Source organism: Rattus rattus, chromosome 3 (genome assembly GCF_011064425.1).
Source record: "Rattus rattus isolate New Zealand chromosome 3, Rrattus_CSIRO_v1, whole genome shotgun sequence".
In the NCBI taxonomy this organism is placed as follows: domain Eukaryota; kingdom Metazoa; phylum Chordata; class Mammalia; order Rodentia; family Muridae; genus Rattus; species Rattus rattus.
This window is the reverse complement of record NC_046156.1, coordinates 77323576-77343449: the sequence shown is the minus strand read 5'-3', so window position 1 is coordinate 77343449 and position 19874 is coordinate 77323576. Positions and strand designations below refer to the sequence as shown.

At 35.7% G+C, this 19874-nt stretch overlaps 1 protein-coding gene across 1 annotated transcript in view; it reads left to right on the top strand.

The window, feature by feature from the left end:
• Positions 1-19874, top strand: part of Fstl5 (follistatin like 5) — a 586654-nt gene that overhangs the window by 421481 nt on the left and 145299 nt on the right. The window contains exon 4 of the mRNA XM_032896952.1: positions 3349-3469. Within this exon, the coding sequence (XP_032752843.1) occupies positions 3349-3469 (121 nt within the window). The remainder of the gene's footprint in view (positions 1-3348; positions 3470-19874) is intronic.

Genomic DNA, 19874 nt, shown 5'->3' with positions numbered 1-19874 from the left:
ATATATATATATATATATATATATATATTTTATTTATTTATTTATTTATGGCTTCTGTGCAATAGGTTTCCCTACGACCCATTAAATAAGTGTTCCTTAGTATTTGCTAGTTTTCTTCCCTGGATTCCTTTTCTTATCCCTTTCTTCTGTCTACTGGATCTTTCACCCTCCCATTTCTGTCCATCCCCTGTCTCTCCATAATTATGTAATCAATTTCCCCTTCCTTGGAACACCATACCCTTCACACTAGTTCTTTATAACAAACTCTGTGGTGAGATGGATTATGGTCTGCTTCTCAAAGGTTTAAAAACAAATATCCACACGTAAGAGTTCACTCACTGCATTTGTCTTTTTGAGTTTGGGTTAACTCACTCAGAATGAGTTGGTTTTCTGTATTCATTCACTTCCTTATAGGCATAGAAGCTGTTTCCAATTATTAGTTGTCATAAATAGAGTATCAAGGATCATGGATAAACAAATGTCTCTAGCTGTAGGTAGAGTCCTTTGGAGGTATATGCCAAAGAATGATGTGGGTGGATCTTGAGAGAGAGTTATTTACAGCGTCCTGAAGAAAGGCCAGTGCAGAAGTTTTCAGTCCAGTAATTTATCCACTTTATGAGCGGTCAATTTTTTTAAATGGATCTTAGCATTCTGACTGGTGTAAAATGAAGAATCAAAATAGATTGATTTGAATTTTTGTGATTTATTCATGATGTTTAAAAAATTTTAAATGTTTCCCAGACATGAGTATTTATTTTTATGAACTTTATGCTTACTTCTGTACCCAAGTTTCCTTAGGTTATTTGACTTCTTAATGTCCAGTCTTTTAGTTATGTATATTTTACATATTCACCCTCAATGGGATGTGTAATTGGTAAATAGTTTTTTGTGTATCATGCCACTTTATACTAATAATGCTGTTGTTTGCCATGCAGAAGATTTTCAATGTTGTGAGGTCCAACTGATCTTTTACTTATTTATTTTTAAGTCTTTAATAAAACATTACATTGAGATTCATTTTATGATAATTTAACAAAGCAAACAAATTCAATTCATTTCTAGAGGCTTACAGGATGGAATTTTAAGGTACAGCAAGACACGGAGATAGCGCAATGCTGTCATTTTTGGCCATAGGTAGAAGTGTACCGAAAGTCACGGGGTCTAAGCATGACTTCCCATTTGTTGTGAGTACATGCATATTGATAATTCATCTCCTCATGAAAATTATCTTATTAAACAGTTGCTGAACCCATTAAGTGTTCCTGCAAACTTGTATAGCAGAAAATTATTAGAGAGAAGCATTTGAGACAACTGAAGTAGGGAAGATTGTACTTACTGCTCCAAACTCCCTGCTATAAAACCTGTTCTTTAACTTTAAAGGAATCAACACACACAGAGATGTAGAGACTCCAGGAGCCTCCGTGAGGAATCTGCTTTCTTCCTGAAATTCTAGGAGGAGTAGAGAGAGGTCTAAAAAAAGCTCAAATGATGTCGTACAAAATTTATTAAAACATATAGAGGGGAAGAAAACAGTTGGGATATTTTTGTTAAAAATGTAAAACAGATAGTTAATGAAGTGAATTATTTCATTAAGAGAATTACAGAAGCAATCGTGAGCAATAACCAGTTAAAACGACATCCATTGTTCACATATTGGAATAATTCATATTTTCGCAAAGTCTGTTTTACCTAAAGAAATGAAACAATTTAAAGTAATCCTCATAAGAAGACCAAAAGCATTTTTTTATAAAAATAGAAAATAACATCCTAAAATTCACATAAAAAATCTTCAGAAATAAAAAAAAAATTGGAGGTAGCATATGTTTGATCTCAAAATACTTCACGGATTGTATTAACCCAACAAGCATGGCATAAATTAAGTTTTGTTCTTAGTGTTGTTGCTACCAGTGTTCTCTTCAGAAAGCCTCTGCCTGCATCAATGGTGTCAAGGCTAATTTTAGGCAGTTACTCTTTTATTAGATTTTGTATCAATGTCGCTGATCTTTCTGGGCTTGAGTTTTGTCAAATGTGATACATATGGATCTATTTGCATCCCTTAACTTGTTCCCATCAAATTTGGCATGTTCCATTAGTTGAAGATTCTTTCTTTTATTCAGTGTGTAATTCTATTTTGTCAAAACTCAAGTGTCAGTTGGTATGGTGCTGTCCTATTCTCCAGTAGAGCTTTTAAAGTTGTTTTTCAACCCATTGAGATCTCACACTATTAACTATGCTCAAGAAAATAATATGACAAAATTTTTCTTTGATTTCTTTTTAAAAGGACTATGGGCTAGAACTGTTATACAGAGTGACCCTGTGATTTGTTTAATTGAAGCACAGTCATGAAAATATAATATTTTCATGACAGTAGACTGATTCTCCAGAGATTTTCTTCTAATCTGTGAAGATGGTGAAGTTCACAAAGAACACAGGGCAGGCTGTTGATTCAAAAGTCTTCATGGAAATGTGAGAGAGAGAGAAGGAAGTGAGATCAAAATACCCACAAACAGGCACTTTCTCAGAGTTCAGCAGTCAAGTTTTAATAAAGATTCTGCAGATTATAAGAGCCATTTTTCCAAAGAAATGAAAATTAGATTTGTCAATTTTCTGCCTTACACACATTGATTTATAGAAAGGAGATTTTCTTGTTTGTACCCTGCAGTGCTAAGGCTAAGACTTGGATTCAGTTGTGATAAACAGTAGTGAGTATTTAATATGTTTCCCCAGGAATGGTTATGCATTTGTTCTCCTAAGCATCAAGTAGCATAGATATTTATTCAAATGGCCAGTATATTATGACCTTTAAAATTAAATCATGGCTGAGTGTTTAATACTGTGTTAGAGTTCATGGATAGTTCAAACAAGGTCATGATTTAATCTCCATGATTCCTCAAATAAATTGAAATGGCACAAAATATTCTATTCTGGTATATGGCTATAGCTAATTTCATGGCAAACATACTGATCTAATAGCTTTTTTGATATTTATATTTCTAAGTAATATAAAAACAGTGGATAATTTTAAGTCTAAAGGTATAAATAGTAATTTATTTTTAATTATAAAAAATTCTCAGTAGGTATTTATTAATCTAAAATTCAAAGTATAAATGACACTAGCAATCAGCTAATTTATATATTTAAATAAAAATACTTATATTTATCAGTGAATGTTCACTTTTAAAGGATATATGTATATATATATATATATTGAATAGTAAGATAGGTTGATATCTGTTAAGTTTACATTGACAATTTACATTCTTTAAAAATGTTTAATATATTTATTTTGCTCCTGAAAATAAGTGATTTACTGAGAAAGAAACTCTATAATTTATTTCCTTTCTGTAGGACTTTGGCGATGATGGGTCCTTGTATATCACCAAGGTTACCACAGTTCATATGGGAAATTATACCTGCTATGCCGATGGCTATGAAGATGTCCATCAGACACACATCTTCCAAGTGAATGGTAAGACACATGGTGTTAATGCCATTACTTTTGTTTTCTGTTGATGATATCACAGTGGACGGGACAGTAACTTAATTTTTAGGGTTCATTTTTGGTTTTAACACTTATTTATCTTTATTTGAAGGCCCCAACCTGATTAAAACTGTAATTATGTGTTATTCATCATAAACACATTAAAGTAACCTTTTTAAAGCATAGGAAAAATACTGGTTTGGTTGAAAATATTTCATTCATTAGTCAAACATGAGTTTTAGGAGACCCTTAAGATTATAATTTAAAATTTTAAATCATATCAAGCTCTTTCAATTATTATTACTATCATTATAGGAATCTATCACTTATATTTGCATCCTGGTATCAGTTTTAACTCCAGTACCTGCATTGTAGAGGAAGAAAGATTGGGAGTTGAAGGCCATCCTTAACTATCAAATGGGTCTAGCCTGGGAAACATGGAGCATTGTCTAGTTCTTCTCCCCACAGTATTATTTACATGGGGCACAGTGTTAGTGGTTTGGAATGTTAATCAAAATACACATATAAAAATTTTATTTAGCTCACATTTAACTTGATTTGACATAAAATGTTATGTTTCTGGTATTATTAGTACTATGTTCCATACTTTATCATATGTACTATTTATCTACTCAGTGATCAAGCAGAAGCTGCTTTGAGTGGGTAGATAGTGTGACTAGTATGAAAGCCTGCATTTATAAAAGAAACATTAAAAAAAGAAACATGAGGCTATGAGTATGAGGGGTTCCCTAGGTCTTGTGGGTTTACATCCACACTGGGGTTTCCTTTCTACAAGTCCTGGAAAGTTGTGGAAGTGTTTGCTTGTATAGAACAGTGTATTTTAATTTGTCTCAAACAATTGATCCTTTTAAAATTGTAGTCACTTGGAAATAAGTACTTGTGCCTAACATGTAATGGAAAATGTGTTGCGGGGAGCTTGTGACACATGGGAGGTCATGAGAACCACTCTACATGGCTTCCCTTGAATGGTTCTTGCTCCTTGTTCCCTTTTAACACAGGTTTGTACAGAAAGTCATCTGGTTTCAAAAAAACAAAACAAAACAAAAAAAATAAAGAAACAAACAAAAAAATAAACATAGAGCTTCAGGTGAAAAATTTAGGGAGGTGAGACTATGTTGTAGGACTCATGCACAGACACCATGCTTACATTCTGTTTTGTCCTCTCCTTAGTTAGTTGTTTGTTGTCTGATGTCAGTTTTTGTTCTGAAGGGCGAATATGGTTGAAAGAGAAAAGAGACCTCAGACATGAAGCCCCACCCACCATCAACCTTAACATTTTGAAGTAATTATAAGAAATTCAGGGGTTGGGGATTTAGCTCAGTGGTAAAGCGCTTGGCTAGCAAGCGCAAGGCCCTGGGTTCGGTCCCCAGGTCCGGAAAAAAAAAAGAAATTCAATGCAAACAGTTATCATTTCTATGGAATTCTGCTTTCCTATTCCTAAGTATATAGTTATCCAAGTCAGTGTCAAACTAGATGCGCACGAGGCATCCATTTATTTTATTACATTTACATAACTTTGAATTCCCAATACCAAACAAAGGTTTCCTGAGAAGGCTGTGGTTTATGTAATCAAAACTGTATGCGGGAACAAAAAGCAGAAAGGCATCAACTTACATGCTAGATCTGAGTACTTAAGCACATATTTGAACCATTTTAAAAACATTCTGTATGTGTGCGTGTGTATTTGTGTTCCTGTTACACCACCAATGTGCTTTGTATATGTTTGTATACTGTGTGTGTGTGTGTGTGTGTGTGTGTGTGTGTGTGTGTGTGTGTGTCCACATCTGTACTTGGTATATGAAGTACATAAGGAAGACAAGGCCTAGTTATGTTAGAACCTTGCCTCAGGTATGCACACACACACAAACACATACGAACACAGAAACAAAATAAACTTTTTCTTCTAAAGTTCATTATGACCATGGTATTTTATACTTTTTAAAGACTGCTTGATTAACTGAACTATTTCTCTAGTACGTCTATGAATGTATGTATGTGTGTGTTTATTTTTCTAGGCATTGCATATTCACTGAGCCTTGAGGCCAATTACTTACCAATTTTAGGCTTTAAAATATTTATTGCATTTACGTTTCTACATAAAATTAATAAGATCTATTCTGACCTTGGCTTAGTCTCTCCCATGTCCTGTAGATCCTCTATATCTCCATTCATCTAATCCATACCTTCTCTCTCTCTCTCTCTCTCTCTCTCTCTCTCTCTCTCTCTCTCTCTCTCTCTCTCTCTCTCAGTAGCATGTAGCAGAGTATGGTATTGTCTGGCATCAATAGGAAGAGAAACCCTTGATCCTGTGAAGGCTAATTTTCCCAGTGTAGGGAATGCCAGAGTGTTCAGGCGAGAGTAGGTAGGTGGGAGTGGGAGTATCTTTACAGAAGCAGGGGAAGGGGCAAGGGAGGCTGGCAGAGGGAGGAAGGGGATAACATTTGAAATGTAAATACATAAAATATGCAATAAAATAAATAAAAAAAGAAAGAAATGCAGAATCAGAAACCGTAATGCAAAATCAAAATTTTAGTAAGATAAAAGATGCTAAAAATTAAACCATATGAGAAAAAAATCTACAAGAACACTATTGAATTTGTTTCATGCTGGCCATCTACTGCTGGACACTGTTCCTACTTTTTAGTGTGTTTCATATACCCAGTAAAATTTCACTAGAGTGCACATATTTTTTCCTTTGCAAGTAGTTGCCAATTAGTGATAGTCTTTTGGTTATATATGGAAGAATGTTTCCAATTCTCCTGCTTGGTGTCCGGAGTCCTTCTGTCTTGAACCTGTGCAGCTAGGAACTCATTTCTACAGCAGTTGCACAGTATCTATAAAATTAAATTTTGTTGGTGTCTTCCATCAACTCTGCTCTTACAATGTTTCTGATTACTTTTTTTTTCACATTGTTCTCTGAGAACTGAAGCCCCGGATTCCTATATTCCATCTCATGGAGTAGGTCTGACATTCAATCAGAAAATCATCGGTGACTCCCACATTGTTTGGAACTACTCGACCAGCTTATGATACAGACAAGTCACCTTAGCTGACCACATCTTTTGTAGCTGAGTTGGTGGTTACTTGACTACTAGTAAAGGATACCTTCCAGTTAAATTAACACTAGTCAGTAGGGGTTAAGTCTCCATTTCGGTGCCAGGTCTACTTCTTCATGTTAAATAAAGTATGTAAGTGCTATCTTCAGCAATACAGTATTACCATTAATTTGTATAGAACAATCACTATCCTAGGAAATTCCTTGGTAGTTCCCATGTAGCCCCATTGGACAGCACCTAAAATAGAAAAAACCCACTTCTGACACTGGAGAATTCATCTGGTGGCAAAGAAGTCTATTTAGGGCATTATCTTCTCCATTATTTGATGAAAACATTTAGCTTTCTTTGCTGTGTGTATGTGTTTTAAGAAGTTTCTAGAGTCCGAGGTTTTCACTTAACCCATCAAGGATTCTGTGTTAGTTGTTGCTCCCTGCATTGCCTTTCTTATTCCCTGTTCTCTACCTCTCCCCGTTTAATCCTCCAGTTCGTCTTCACCATGTCTCCAAAATATGTTATTTTATTTTCCTTTCCTAGAAAGATTTTCCCTTCCTTACTAGACCTTTACTGTACAGCAAACATCTGATTATATGTATTGTGACCTGTTTATCAAAGACAAAATTCTATAGCTAAATAAATATACTCTCTATTTGTCTTTTGAGTGTGTTACTTAACTCATAATGGTTTTCTTCCCTTTTCTTTTTTCTTTTTTTTTCATTTTTCAGCTCCCTTCATTTTTTCCAAAGTTCATAAACATCCACCTCCTCTCTTTCTCTCTCTTACCTGAGAAATATTTCACTGTATAAGTATACCACATTTTCTTTATGCATTCTCCTAATGACAAACATTTTGGCTATTTTAATTTTTAATTTCTGGTTGGCTATTAAGGATAGACAAACAGTGAACGTAAATGAGCATGCAGCAGCAGTCAGAGTCCCTTGGGTAAATACCTAAAAAAAGTACAACTGGATCTTGAGGTCAATCTGTTTGCAATGTTCTGAGGAAGTGCCTCATTTGTCTCCACAGTGCCTCTGCAAGCTTGCATTCCCACTAGAGATGCACTTGTAATTGGTAAAGATCTTTTCACTTTCTGGAGGCTTCCACTTTGTCCATTATTATGCCTTTTGGCATACAAAAACTTTTCAGCTTCATGGGGTTCCACTATTAATTGTTGTTCTTCATGCCTGTGCTATTAATCGAATGTTCAGAAATTTATTTCCCTGTATCATAGGTTTTAAGATACCCCTTTGTTTCTCTTCCATCAGATATAGGGTGTCTGTCTTGCTGTAGGTTGAAGTCCTTGATACATTTGGAGTTGAATTTAGCAAAGAGATAAGTAAGGATTTATTTTCATCTTCTAAATACAGTCAACATGTTTAACCAGCACCATTTGTTGAACATGGTCTCTTTTTTTCCTGTGTGTATTTGTAAATTCTTTGTGAAAAATCAAGTGTCAGCTAGTGTGGGGACTTAATTCTGGACTCTCATCTGATTACATTGATGAACATGTCTGTTGTTATATCTATACCATCCTGTTTTTATAATATACTAATATTATTTGAAAGTACAACTTCAAATTGAGAACAATGGTAACTTCTGACATTTTATCATTTAGGAATTTTTAACTATCCAAAGTACTTTGTGATTTCAAATAATGCTGAAAGTGGTCGTTTCAATTTATGTGAATAAATTAAATGGAATTTTGATAGCAATTATGTTGAATCTGTTGAAGGATTTTGGTAGAATCCACATTTCTTGATATTAAACCTACAAATCTATTAATATGAGAACTCTTCCCAGTTTTTGATATCTCTTTCAATTTCTTTCTTAAATATTTTAAATTTCTTGATATACAAGTTTTTTGCTTACTTGGTTAGATTGCATATACTCAACACACACTATATATATACATATATAATATGTATATAATATATTTGCAATATATAATATATTAATATATAATATTGACAATAATACAATATATATTAAATAATACCGTGTGTGTATGTTTAAAGTTAATGTGAAACACATTTTTCCTCATATCTTTCAATACATTTTCATTCATATATTGTCAGGTGACTATTTTGTGTACTGTTGCATTCTGATGCTTTGTTTAGAATATTTATCATTTGTTGAAGTTTTCTGTTGTTTGTATGGTCTTTAATTTATAAATTATGTCATCTTCAAATAAGGACACTTTGACTTCTTCTTTTCCTAGTTTTATTTTAAATTGGATTTTTAAATTTACATTTTAAATGCTATACCCTTTCCTGGTTTCCTGTCTGTAAATCCCTATCCGATTCACTCTTCCCTTTCTTGTATGAGGGTGATACCCCAACCACCCACCCCTTCCCACCTCCCTGCCGTGACATTCTCCTACACCGAGGGGACCAGCTTTGGCAGGACCAAGGGCTTCTCCTCCCATTGGTTTCTAACAAGGCCATCCTCTGGTACATATGCAGTTGGAGCCATGGGTCTGTCCATGTATAGGCTTTGGGTAGCGGTTTAGTCCCTGGGAACTCTGGTTGGTTGTTATTTTTGTACTTACCGGGTTGCAAGCTTCATCAGCTTCTTTAGTCCTTTCTCTAACTTCTCGAACAGGGACCCCGTTCTTAGTTCAGTAGTTGGCTGTTAGCATTCGCCTCTGAATTTGTCATGCTCTGGATGAGCCTCTCAGGAGACAGCTTCTGTCAGCATGTACTTCTTGGCATCAGCAATATTGTCTGGGTTTGGTGGCTGTATGTATATGGGCTGGGTCCCCAGGTGGGGCAGGCTCTGAATGGCCATTTCTTCAATGTCTGTTCCAAACTTTGTCTCTATCTCCTCCTATGAATATCTTTGTTTCCCCTTTTAAGAAGGACTGAAGCATCTGCACTTTGGTTATCCTTCTTGAGCTGAGGATTGCATCTTGGGCAATTCAAGCTTTTGGGCTAATATCCACTTATCAGTTGAGTGCATACTATGTGGTTTATTGTGATTGGGTTACTTCACTCACCATGATATTTTCTAGCTAGATCCATTTGCCTATGAATTTCATGAAGTCATTCTTTTTTAATAACTGAGTTGTACTCCATTGTGTAGATGTACCGTATTTTCTGTATCTATTCCTCTCTTGAAGGATATCTGGGCTCTTTTCAGCTTCTGGCTACGATAAATAAGGCTTCTATGAACATGGTGAAGCATGTGTCCCTGTTATATGTTGGAACATCTTATGAGTATATGCCCAGGAGTGGTAGAGCTGGGTTGTCAGGTATTACTATGTCCAATTTTCTAAGGAACTGTCAGACTTATTTCTACAGTGGTTTTACCAGCTGGCAATGCCACCAACAATGAAAGAGTTTTCTTCTTTCTCCACATCTTTGCCAGCATCTGTCACATGAATTTTTTTATCTTAACCATTCAGACTGGTATGAGGTGGAATATCAGGGTTGTTTTTATTTGCATTTCCCTGATGACTAAGGATGTTGAACATTTCTTTAGGTCCTTCTCAGTCATTAGATATTCCTCAGCTGTGAATTCTTTGTTGAGCTCTGAACCCCATTTTTTTTATTAACTTGAATATTTCTTATTTACATTTCGAGTGTTATTCCCTTTCCCGGTTTCCGGGCAAACATCCCCCTAATCCCTCCCCCTCCCCTTCTGTATGGGTGTTCCCCTCCCCATCCTCCCCCCATTGCCACCCTCCCCCCACAATCACGTTCACTGGGGGTTCAGTCTTAGCAGGACCCAGGGCTTCCCCTTCCACCGGTGATCTTACTAGAATATTCATTGCTACCTATGAGGTCAGAGTCCAGGGTCAGTCCATGTATAGTCTTTAGGTAGTGGCTTAGTCCCTGGAAGCTCTGGTTGCTTGGCATTGTTGTTCATAAGGGGTCTCAAGCCCCTTCAAACTCTTCCAGTTCTTTCTCTGATTCCTTCAACGGGGGTCCTATTCTCAGTTCAGTGGTTTGCTGCTGGCATTCGCCTCTGTATTTGCTGTATTCTGGCTGTGTCTCTCGGGAGAGATCATCCGGCTCCTGTCGCCTGCACTTTTGCTTCATCCATCTTGTCTAATTGGATGGTGTGTATATAAGGGCCACACATGTGGGGCAGGCTCTGAATGGGTGTTCCTTCTGTGTCTGTTTTAATCTTTGCCTCTCTATTCCCTGCCAAGGGTATTCTTGTTCCCCTTTTAAAGAAGGAGTGAAGCATTCACATTTTGATCATCCATCTTGAGTTTCATTTGTTCTAGGTATCTAGGGTAATTCAAGCATTTGGGCTAATAGCCACTTATCAATGAGTTCATACCATGTGTGCTTTCTGTGATTGCTGAACCCCATTTTTTAATAGGGTTATTTGTCTCCCTGCGGTCTAACTTCTTGAGTTCTTTGTATATTTTGGATATAAGGCCTCTATCTGTTGTAGGATTGGTATAGATCTTTTCCCAATCTGTTGGTTGCCGTTTTGTCCTAACCAGAGTGTGCTTTGCTTTACAGCAGCTTTGCAGTTTTATGAGATCCCATTTGTCGATTCTTGATCTTAGAGCATAAGCCACTGCTGTTTTGTTCAGGAAATTCTCTCCAGTGCCCATGTGTTTGAGATGCTTCCCCACTTTTTCTTCTATTAGTTTGAGTGTATCTGGTTTGATGTGGAGGTCCTTGATCCACTTGGACTTAAGCTTTGTACAGGGTGATAAGCATGGATCGATCTGCATTCTTCTACATGTTAATCTCCAGTTGAACCAGCACCATTTGCTGAAAATGCTATCTTTTTTCCATTTGTTGATTCTTGATCTTAGAGCATAAGCCATTGGTTTTCTGTTGCTCTGGCTAAGACTTCAAGTCCTTCAAGTTTAGGTATAAGGAGAGTAGATATTCTTATCTAATTCTCATTATTGTGGAAGTGTGTTATTTTCTCTTTGTTTATTTTAACTCTACTTGTGGTCTTGCTGTAATATTTATTACGTGTATAAGGTATTTAAAATATTAAAGAATATGATAAATATTATCATTATATATGTAGTCTCTATAAGACTTTTATCATGAAGGAATGTTGAATTTTGTCACAGCCATTTTCTGCGTCTAATGAGAATATTATATGTTTACCTTTGTTGCACATTATGTTATGGATTTATGTATGTTGAATCAATCCTGTATCTTTTGAATGAATTCTATTTGATCAATGTTAATGTCTTATTGATATGTTTCTTGATATTGTTTACACTGATTTTATCGAGAATGGTTGTATCTATGTTCATAATGAGAATTGATCTGAGATTTTCTTTCTCCCTTTTATAAGTGTAATTATTACTGTAAAAAGAATTAGGTATTGTTCTTTAAGTTTCTATTTCACAGAATAATTTGAGACCTATTGGTACTAATTCTTCTGAAGGGCTATACTTGAAACCATCTTGCCCTGAGTTCTTTTGCTTGGTAGATATTTAAATATAGCTATAATATAAACATGTATTATATATTATATATTATTGGATATTTTCTTTACTTACATTTTAAATATTATCCCCTTTCCCGATATCCCCTCTGAATACCCCTATCTTTCCCCCTCCCCTGCCTCCATGAAAGTATTCCCCTATGCATCCATCCACCCACTCCCTGCCCTGGAATTCCCTTACATAAGGGCATTATGCCTTCACAGGGCCAAGGACCTCTCCTCTCATTGATGCCCAATAAGGCCATCATCTGCTACATATGTGACTGGAGTCATGGGTCCCTTCATGTGTACTCTTTGGTTGGTGGTTTAGTCTCTGGGAACTCTTGGGGTTCTGGTTGGTTGATATTGTTGTACTTCCTATGGGACTGATAACCTCTTCAGCTCCTTCAGTCCTTTTTCTAACTCCTACATTGGGGAACACCATTTTCAGTCAGACAGCATCTAACTCTATTTTTCATGTGTGGATGAGTCTCTCAGGAAACAGCTATTTGTCTCAGGCTCCTGTCAGTATGCACTTCTTGACATCCACAATATTTTCTGGATTTGGTGACAGTATAAGGGATGGATCCCTGGATGGGACAGTCTCTAGATGACCTTTCCCTCCTTCTCTGCTCCACACTTTGTCTCTGTATTTCCTCCTGTAATTATTTTGTTCTCCTTTCTAAGAAGGACTGAAGCATTCACTCTTTGGTCTTTAATTTTTTGAGCTTCATTGTGGTCTGAAGTTTGTTCTTGAAGGTTGAGCTTTTAGGCTTATATCCACTTATGCATACCATGTGTGTTCCTTTCTGATTCTCTTACCTCACTCAGTATAATATTTTTTAGTTCCATCCATTTGACTAAGAATTTCATGAAGTCTTTGTTTTTAATAGCTGAATAGTACTCTATCTCCATTATTCTTAATTTTGATCTTGTCTCTCTGTCTTTTAGTTGATTATGACTAACAAATTTTCACTCTCATTTATTTATTTCAGGTACCAACTTTTGTTTAATTGATTCTTTGAATTTTTTGGCTTTTATTTTATGTCTTTCATTCCAGAGTTTCATTATTACTTGGTGCCTACTTGTTTTGGGCACTATTTCTCCTTTTTATTCTTGAGCTTTCAGGTGTTCAATTAAATAACTTAGTAATTTATATCGGACCTCTCCAAGTCCTTTCTCTTTGGTGTCTCTCTGTGTTCAGGCCCTCAACCCACCCCAGCCCCAGCCCTCTCTCTCTCCCTCTCCTTCTGTACCCTGTCTCCTCCCTCCTGTGTGTGTGTGTGTGTGTGTGTGTGTGTGTGTGTGTGTGTGTAGACATTCAGTTTTATGAACTTTCCTCTTAGAACTGCTGTCATCAATCATCTTAAGCTTTGGCTAAGATGTATGTTTATTAATTTTATTCAATTTAAAAAATGTTTTTATTTCATCTTATAATTTTTCTTTTGATCTATTTTTTATTCACAAATGTGTTGTTCACTTCCATGAGCTTTTATTCTTTTGTGGTTTCTGTCTCTATTGATACTTTTAATCCATTATGGTCAGATAGAATCCAGAAATATTTCTTTTTTTCTTTTTTTTCCCATTGGCTATTGTATTTATTTACATTTCAAATGCTACCCTATTTCCTGGTTTTCCCCCTGCAGATCCTCTATCCCATCCCCCTCCCCCTGCTTCTATGAGGGTGCTCCCCACCCTCTCACCCACTCCCAACCTCCTGACCTGCCATTCCCCTACACTGGAACATTGAGCCTTCAAAGGACCAAGGGCCTCTTCTCCCATTAATGCCAGATAAGGCCATCCTCTGCTACATATGCAGCTGGAGCCATGGGTCCCTCCATTTGTACACTTTTGTTGGTGGTTTAATCCCTGGAAATTGTGGGGTGTCTGGTTGGTTGCTTGGTTCTTCTTATGTGGTTGCAAACCCCTTAAGCTCCTTCAGTCCTTTCAATAACTCCTCCATTGGGGTTCCCATGCTCAGTCCAGTGATTGGCTGTGAGCATTAGCATTGGTATCAGTCAGGCTCTGGAAAAGCCTCTCAGAAGAAAGCTGACTCCTGTCAGCAAGCACTTTTTGGCATCTCCAATAGTGTCTGGATTTTTCAATAGTATTGTATCCTTCAAGATGTATGCTGTGTCCAAGTGTGTCATCAGTTTTAGGGACTGATTTGTGGACTACTGAGAAGAAGCCATATTCTTTTATGTTTGGATCACATGTTCTGTAAATATTTGTCCATTTGATATAGGACATAATTTAAATCCATAATTCTCTATTTAGGATTTGTCTATATGAACTGCCTTTGTTGAGAGTAGAGTTTTGAAGCTACCCACTATCACTAGCATGCGTTAATAGAATGAGGCCCTGAGGAGACAGATATGCCATTTGGGCTTCAAAGTTTCTTCATGCATCATGAAAATTTTGCTCATAATAAACAGTATAAAGTAAAAGAGAGATGGCATATGGCCCACTTATTTTTGTTTTATTTAAGGATTCTTTTGCTGTGATAAACCACCCATAACTAAAGCAACTCAAGGAAAAAAGACTTTATTTTATCTTACACCTAAATGTAATAAATAGATACTAAGGGAAGTCAGTACAAGAACTCAAGACAGGCACCCGAAGGCAGAAACCAAGGCAGAGAACATAGAGGATAGTTGCTTCCTGGATGCTCCCCATGGCTTTTTAAGCTTGCTGCTGTTGCTTTCTTGTTTGTTTTTTGTTCTGTTTTGTTTTGTTTGGTTATTGTTTGGTTGTTGCGTTTTTGTTTAGTAATCAAGGCCACCCTGTTTGTATTGCCCATAGATAGCAGGACTCTTCAATATCAAACAATCAAATAATGTCCCACAGGCTTGTCTGCATTTCAGTCTCAGGGGCATTTTCCAATTTTCTTAAGTTCCCTTTTTCCAAATGACTCTAGCTTGTGTCAGATTGACAAAACACTAGCTAGCACAAGTTTCCTGAGCAATTCAGTAGCTCAAGTGTTTTAAATTAGTTTCCTGCTTCTAACCTGTGGGGGGAAAAAGAATGATAGCGTGAAGTAATACTGACTGATCAAGACAGCGATCAGGGTCCAAAAACATCTGCAATAAACACATTTTAAGAATTATAATAATTAAACCTATTTGAAGAAGCCAGAGTAGAAAATAAAACATAAGCATAGAAGTAGGGATTTTAACTCCCATCCTAAGATCAGAGATGTGGAGAGTTCACTGGGCATAGAGATATACTTTACACAGCTACGCAATGTGGAGCATCCTGGTGTCTTACACAGGGTATTCCCTAATGGGAGTTCCAGGATGTCTGTATTCATTAGCAGGCTATATTTTTGAAAATAGCCATGAAAATTATTTTCACTTTTGAAGAGAAAGAATAAAAGGCAGAAGAAAGGGAAATGGCTCTTGGCCTGTGAGAAATGCTTAAAATAGTTTTAAGGAAAGAACCCCAAACACATTTCATTGACTATCTTTAAATTGAAAAGGTTATATTTCTGTGATCTTAAATCTTAATGACTGAGAAGAAATGAAAAAGGAAACATAGTGGTTAAATAGCAACCTGCTATTTTTCCAAAAGCTTCTGCAATGCCAGAGTACTTTGTATAATGGTAATTAAGGAATATCTATTTAATAATAAGATATAGAGTTATAGTATTCATTAAAAATACAAAGTACCCCTAAATTAATTTACTGAAGTATATACAAGCATTTTAAATTTTTTTCTTTTTTTTTTTTTGTGGTGTTTTGCATTTGTTACAATATCAAATACAACAAAAGAATAGTTGGGTGCAAGAAGAGATATTGGCAAAACATAAAGAATATTTAGTAGAGTAAAATAGCAGCTAGTATACTTATGGGTCTAATAAATTCATACACACACACTCACACACACACACACACACACACACACACACACACACACCTACCTTTAAATTTTCTATCATGATTTTCAATAGAAAAAAATACCTTGAAGAAAACAAGTTATCATGTGGAATTTGAAATTCTACAGCCAGTAATCTATTTAATAATAGTAAACAATGTATCCCCTATTACTGTTGCAGTCCCCGAAAACTACCATAGTTACTGTAATATGTGAGTGCTTTGAAGTTCAAAGTTAAATTAAATATTCTCAGGGATCAGACAAAATAAAAGTCTAACAACAACCATGTTTCTTTTCTGACAATGTAGGATTAGATTGTTGAAATATAAGTGTGCTTCTCTATCCTTGTTTGAAAATGTATTATAGCTCTTCCTGAGGATTTTGGCTCTACAGTGAAATTCATTTCATGCTTTTCTACTTTACATAAAGCAGACTGCCCTTAGATCTTAAGGTTATAATAGAGGATGTTTGAAAATTTTAAAAGTCATCCTTGTTTATTCTACTTACTGGGCAAAATACATGTCTATAATCACGACAGACTCATGTGTATGTAGCTATTGCTCTGACATTCAAATTTAAGACCCACATATAATAAACAGATTAATTTTCCTATTCATATAAAACCTCTTGTTTATATTTGAAATTCGTATTTTTTCCATCAAAATCAGAAAATACATAACTTGAATTACAAACACAGGGACCTCAAAATCTAATCTTCTCTACAGACAAAGGTATTTGGAGGAAATGACTGAACTATGATGCAAGATGGGTTTGCTCCATGTACTATGGAGCTAAACTTCCTGCTGTTCTACTCATAGCATAGAGACCTCTGTTTAAGTGTAAAACCTCGCTCTACAGGGTCAAAGTTCAGAGAAGAATAAAATACTTCTGCAAGCTCTAAGATTCAGAAAGTGGGAAGAATTTAGCTACCTTCCTCTTCATTGTCCTTACCACATAAAGGACAGTCATGAGAGGCCCCTCTGGCTTAGTTATTTTTTTGGTCATTTTTAACACACCCTTTTTTTTTTTTTTTTTTTTTTTTTGGGCTGGGATCGAACCCAGGGCCTTGCGCTTCCTAGGCAAGCGCTCCACTGAGCTAAATCCCCAACCCTTGGTCATTTTTAAAATAAATAAAAAGCAAAAACATCATGAAAAACTTGAATTAAGTGCAAAATTTCAGGACTCCTCATACTAGAACGACGCTTCCACGCTCAGTAAAGGTCCTCTTGTCTTAACAAATATTCTTGTTATGTTTGGAAATAAGGAATATTTTATTCCTAGGAAAATGGAACTTTGACTTCAATGTTTAAATTTATGGTGAAATAGTAGACTGGCTATCCTACATTAGGTGCTATTGACCCAATTATACAGTTTTATTCTTTTCCCTGCAAGGGCTCTGGGAGAAATATTATACATGACTGTTTCCTTGTGCAACAGAGACACTACAATGAAGGGGGATAACTGCCATTTGTAGCCACTTGCTGCAAGGATCACTGTGGGTATTATTTCCTGAATGTCTATCAGCTGTTCTTAAAGCAGAGGGAACATGCCTGTCATGGACAGTCTTTCCCTAGGGGTGGACTGCTCAGTGGGGAGGAAAGACAACTATCATCTGAGAGGGAATGTTCAGTTGTATTATATATGGCCTCTCTGAAAGTGAACACTACAATTAAATCCTGCTTGTTAATGTAATTTGATTTTTGTTTTTTTAATTATTAATTAATTAATTTGTTGATATCGTGTTTCTTCCCAAATAAACAATTACAGACTTAAGTTATTTCCTTGTTTCTGGTTTGGAAGGTATTCAGACTCACTAAAGTCCTTTCTCTGATACTTATTTTCACTATTTCTTTACCAGACCTGGAAAGTTCGAGTGGTTGCATTGCATATTTCTGGAAGGTTTCAAAACATGACAGAAGAGTGTATTAGTAAGAAGCCTGGAATTATCTGTTGATTTTTGTTCCTTGTGCTACACCGTATCCAGTTAAGAGTGCATAACAGTACCTGGGGGTATTTAAATGTTCTGTTATTAGATTCTACATCATATTACCTACATATTCTAATTATCTAACAACACTATATGGAAGCAAAACAGATATCTTGATTCGAATGGAATCAATTAAAGTTTATTTACTGCCAAGAAAAGAACCACAGCCAGAAAACATGGATTCTAGTTGACCTAAGTAGGAAGCTATATTGTGTTAGTTGTTGAAGAGCATCTACAATCATAGAACAAAAGGCAGTGGGCAAACCACTACATTTATTCAGTCGGTGAGGATATTCTGCAAGTAGTGCTGAGGGTAGTAGATAAGATGCATGGCTGACAGTAGGGGACTTTAAAAGGGAGTTATTCATTTTGGAAATGGGCAGATGTAAGAAGTACATGAGAAAGATCCTGGAGTTATATTGGAGGATGTTGATAATATGTTGTATTTTAAAAAATTTAAATACTAATTAGCTGTATTTATTTCTTAGTATCTATCAAATAGGTCTCTTCACATTATCAGTTTTATCTCATAATATAAGTGTTTTATACTAGCCTAGTCAATAAGTAGTTAAATTCATGCACTGATCTCAAAAAACAATAATAATGTATCATAAAAATCAAAAATAGAATAATAGGAAAGATGACTACATATAGTATGCATAGTAAAATGTTAACTTTAGAATAAAATCATTAGTATAAAATGTACTCCATTATTTTCAAATTGTGTGTTTAAACTTTTTCTCAAGAAAACATACAAAGAGGGTGGGGGTGACTAAAGATCACTGGAAACTTGTCATAGTCAAGAAGGAAAGTACCAAAATCTTGAAACTTCTAAATAAACTTTTTGAATAATATTTCTATTAGAATGTTATGGTTTAGATAGATGGTTTAGGGTTTTATGTTGTTTACAGATGTTCTATAATCTTCTGTCTGCCTCTCTTTGAATGTAATTTCTATTGCTCTGGTATTTTCCTCCACTTCCTCCTATCCCTAGCCTCCTTCCTTTATCTACCCACTTTCCTTGTTATTCCTCTTCTTCCTCGATCTCCCTGATCCCCTCCCTTCTCTTCTTCTCTTCCTCTCTCTCCTCCTTTTTGTTCACCCCACCTTCTTCTCTCCCTTCAACACCTGGTCAAGTGCACCATCTCACACACCCTCAGCTTCTCTAAATGGAATCCCTTCCCACCAAGGCCTTTTCCTCCTTCTTTTATCATGCTTATTGCTTTTAGGATTTAATCTTTACCAATAGGCTTTTGGCATTCACTCCTGGTATCTTACTTTTGTTTACATTACTAAACCTTTAGAACTAGTTATAGTTAATGTTTATATGCTATTTACAAATGCAAAAATTTAGCTTTATAAATATTATATTTGTTTTTACTTACATATACTTATGTTTTATTTACAGTGAACGATTCTCATTTGTTAATTCCATTAACACAGGAATGTCTTATGTATCTGCTCCATTTCACTTATTTTTTCTTCCATGTGATGCATATTTACTTGATCTCTCACATACATTTTTATCAAAATATGAAATTTCTTGAGAGCAGAGGTCTGCTGCATTCCTTTGAGAAGTGTTGAGTTGTTCTTTTTTTGGCATGAACTTACATGCATATCTGTTTGTTTCTTGAGAATTGAAGCTCAGCTTGATATTCTGAGGAATCTTTATTCTAGGCTTCCATTTGTTCTTATTTTGAGATATATTATTTCTTAGTTCTCGAGGAAATATGTAGCTCCTTTTTTTTCATTATGTCTCTTCATTCTATTTAGTATTACACATGTGGTGTATTTCTCAACAAGGTTTTTTTTTTATACATTTTAAACTTATAGTTACATAGTTGCTAGCAACTGTCTAAGTCTATGGCCTTAGTTTGACCTTGATTTATATATTTTGTCCTATGCAAACCTCCAAGGCCCAATGGTTGTTATACATATTTCCAAAGAGCTCTCTCTCTCTCCCTCTGTCTCTCTGTCTCTCTCTCTCTCTGTCTCTCTCTCTCTCTCTCTCTCTCTCTGTAATGCAAGAGAGAATGAATAATTCCCTTTA